The sequence below is a fragment of the Mus pahari genome, chromosome 7 (genome assembly GCF_900095145.1).
Source record: "Mus pahari chromosome 7, PAHARI_EIJ_v1.1, whole genome shotgun sequence".
Classification (NCBI taxonomy): domain Eukaryota; kingdom Metazoa; phylum Chordata; class Mammalia; order Rodentia; family Muridae; genus Mus; species Mus pahari.
Genome location: NC_034596.1, coordinates 60,829,802 through 60,833,315, shown reverse-complemented (window position 1 = coordinate 60,833,315; position 3,514 = coordinate 60,829,802). Strand labels below are relative to the sequence as shown.

Genomic DNA, 3,514 nt, shown 5'->3' with positions numbered 1-3,514 from the left:
ACACTGTAGCTGTCTTCAAATGCACCAGAAGAGGGCGTCAGATCTCATTATGGATGGTTGTGAGCCACCATGTGGTTGCTGGGATTTGAACTCTGCACCTTCAGAAGAGCAGTCGGTGCTCTTAACCACTGAGCCATCTCTCCAGCCCAACATCTGCTTTTAATCTCAGCACCAGAAGACAGAGGCAGGTGAATCTCTCTGAATTCAAGGACATCTTGGTCTACAGAGGAAGTTCTAGGACAACCAGGACTACAAAGAAAAACCCTGACTCCAAAAACAAAACAAAACAACAATAACAAAAAGGAAGAAAGACAGAAAGAGTTTACTTAAAGCTATTTTACCAGCAAGCTTTTCTGTCATATCTTGTTTTGCTTTTCCATTTAGAAACTGAGCTTTTGTGCAAAATGGCTGTAGAAGCAAGTAATTGTCTAAAAAAAAAGAACAAGAATCTTGTCTAAGAACGAGATTTCAATAATTCTGAATAACAGCAATAATAGGAAAAAGAAACAATCTTAACACTGCAGATATAATAACTTAAGAAGCCCACATACTTAATCCCTACTTATAGTTTTCTGTAACAGGTAAAGATGAAACAAAAATATCCATAAGACACTGAAGAAGCTACTGCAGGGCATCTGGATATCTTAGTTTCAAATGATGATGGCTTTATAATAAAACAAGAAAATTGTCTTTAAGGAGAAGTTTTTACATTTAATTATATATATTTTAATGATATTTTTAGAAAAGTATTTTTTTATTATAACTACATCATTTCTCCCTTCACTTTTCTTCTTCCAAACTCACATTTCAAAAGATTCACAAGAAGTTAAAAAGATAGAACTGACAAGCCTATTCCATTGAAAGGTTGCATCTCATATAATTATAGGAAAATATCAAGCCATGTAGTATGGTGCATTCAGGAGGCAGAGGCAATCGGGAGTTCGGGGCCAGCCTAGTCTACAGAGTAAATTCCAGGACAGCCAAGAAACCCTGTCTCGAGGAAAAAAAAAAAAAAGAGGTTCATGTAACAATTAAATTAAAGAAGTCCAATTTACTGACATGCATTGATCATTCTTTCAAAATAATTCCGAAAGCTTTATTACATTATAATGCCCTGACATCATTTCCATGTTTTGCCCCAAAAGCATGTAATATTTTATATTTAAATCTATAATCCATTTTAATCTCATGAACATGAGGATAAAAAATGAAAAAGATAATCAATTTAAATATCTCATTACTTAAATAATTTATGAAAAAGTTTCAGATACACTATTAAATGAAAAATATTACTTATTTCAACATATAAAAATACATGGGATCAGAAAGCATGAAAGTGACATCAAAAAAATTTGAGTACCAACTTAGGATTCCTTACCTACATATTGACTCAGTGCGTGAACAACATTTGTGGCTGCAGCATAGATGCCTGGATTCTTGGAATTCAGGTTGTTATCCACAACTGCAGGGACCAGCATATTGATTATAGGAGACAAGTTGTCTCTAAGTAAAGGAATCATTTTGTGCATTGTTTCTAGAGCCACCAGATTCACTTTGCTGTTAGAATCATGAAGTCGAGACTTAAAAGCATCAAAGATCTGGAAATAAACTGGTAAATTACTTAAAGTATAACAATGTTTATTCTATTGTATTATCCTTTTGCCATTTCATTTCTGCTTTACTCTCTCTCTCTCCACACACACACACACACACACACACACACACACACACACACATACACACTCATACAACTTAATCTGAACTTAGATAACAAAAACTTCGATTTGTTAAATTTAAATTTTACAAAGAAAAAAGAAAAAAATTTAAATTTTACAGGTAGTAAGTATGTACTCTAAAAGCTGTATTAAGGAATGAAGGCTACAAATGTGGCTTGATGGCATTGTGAACATAAAATGTGCTGTTAGCTAGTTCAATCTCATAAGATGCTAACAACTTGGAGAAATTTTCTGTATCTTCATTCAGAACAGAAGATGAAGAAATTTTACTATAGATACTTTATATAACTTTAAGTTGTTAGGACAACTAGAAGGAATGTCACCTCCCACCCCTGAACTACAGGAAGATGAGAGCAAAGGATTCATGCTTCTACGGGAGGTCAGTGTTCCATCACTATGCTGGAGCTCTAGTGCCTAAATCTTCCAGTAGTTTACTTTTCTAGGCTGCTCTTGAAGTCAGCATGAAGCTAAGGATGACCTGGGACTGCAGGCATGCTCCACATGCTAGCTTATGTGGTCCTGGGGATCTAATCTTTGTGTGTTTTAGGCAAGCACTCTACATCCACAGCTTTCTCAGAATAACATTTTATGTTTTAATACAATATTTCAACAATTATTCCTTTTCTTTAGATTCCTTAACTTTCATAATCTCAACACACAATAGAATAGATGCTAAGGAAGCGTTATGTCAGGTCAGGAAATCAAGGAGCTACTCTATGAAGCTAAGGCCATTAACTAATCATTCCTTATACTTACTTATTTTTAATTTTTCATGTTAAAAATAATTTAACAGAGATTTACTTTTATTTAACAGATACTAGAAACCTACTCACTGGAATGTGAAGTAATTATGGCATGTTTATTAAGTTTAGTGTACTTATGGCAACTTAAAATGGAATTTAATTAATAAATTACTAACAGAATTTAACTCAATTAAGTTCTAGTAAACAGAAGTAAGCTATATTCCCACACTACAATGTTTATTTCTATGTCCTTTGTTTATATAAAACAAAAATTATATAAAAATATAAAGTAGGATAAAGTATATATCCTATTTTTGTATACAGATTTCTAAAATACATAGAAAGTTTTAATGTCTGTAATGAATCCATACTAAGTTTCTTAAATTGTCATTTTTTTAGAGTATATACTGAGTCTCTCAACATTTATTTACTGAAGCCAGGCTGAGAACTCTCAAAATACTAGTAACCTAACAATATGTGGGATGTTTTAGAGAAACACTGACTCTCTTCTTTTTAAGACTTTTATTTTTATTTCTGTGTATGTGTGTTCCTGGGTATGTTTATGTAACCAGGTTCCCTCAAAAGTACTGGAGTTTCGGGCAGCTATGAGCTGCTGGAGTGGGTGCTGGAAAGCCAACTCAGGTTCTTTAGAACAAATGCTCTGAACTGCGCAGCTGTCTTTCCAGTCCCCTACATGACCATTTTCATATGGTTTTCTTTTTCTTTCTTTCTTTCTTTCTTTCTTTCTTTCTTTCTTTCTTTCTTTCTTTCTTTCTTTCTTTCTTTCTTTCCTTCTTTCTTTTTTTTTTTTGTTTGGTTTTTTTGTTTTTTCGAGACAGGGTTTCTCTGTGTAGCCCTGGCTACAGGGTTTCTCTGTGTAGCCCTGGCTGTCCTGGAACTCACTCTGTAGACCAGGCTGGCCTTGAACTCAGAAATTCGCCTGCCTCTGCCTCCCGAGTGCTGGGATTAAAGGCGTGCGCCATCACACCCGGCATGTTTTTCTATTACATTTTAGTTGCCACAGCATACATCCTA

General features: G+C 34.4%; 1 protein-coding gene across 1 annotated transcript in view; it reads right to left on the bottom strand.

Moving 5' to 3' along the window:
• Togaram1 (TOG array regulator of axonemal microtubules 1) overlaps positions 1–3,514 on the bottom strand; it is a 57,082-nt gene that overhangs the window by 2,088 nt on the left and 51,480 nt on the right. Inside the window, exons 17-18 of the mRNA XM_029540538.1 lie at positions 1,379–1,643; positions 342–428 (exon numbers count right to left, since the gene is read on the bottom strand). Of these exons, the coding sequence (XP_029396398.1) occupies positions 342–428; positions 1,379–1,643 (352 nt within the window). The remainder of the gene's footprint in view (positions 1–341; positions 429–1,378; positions 1,644–3,514) is intronic.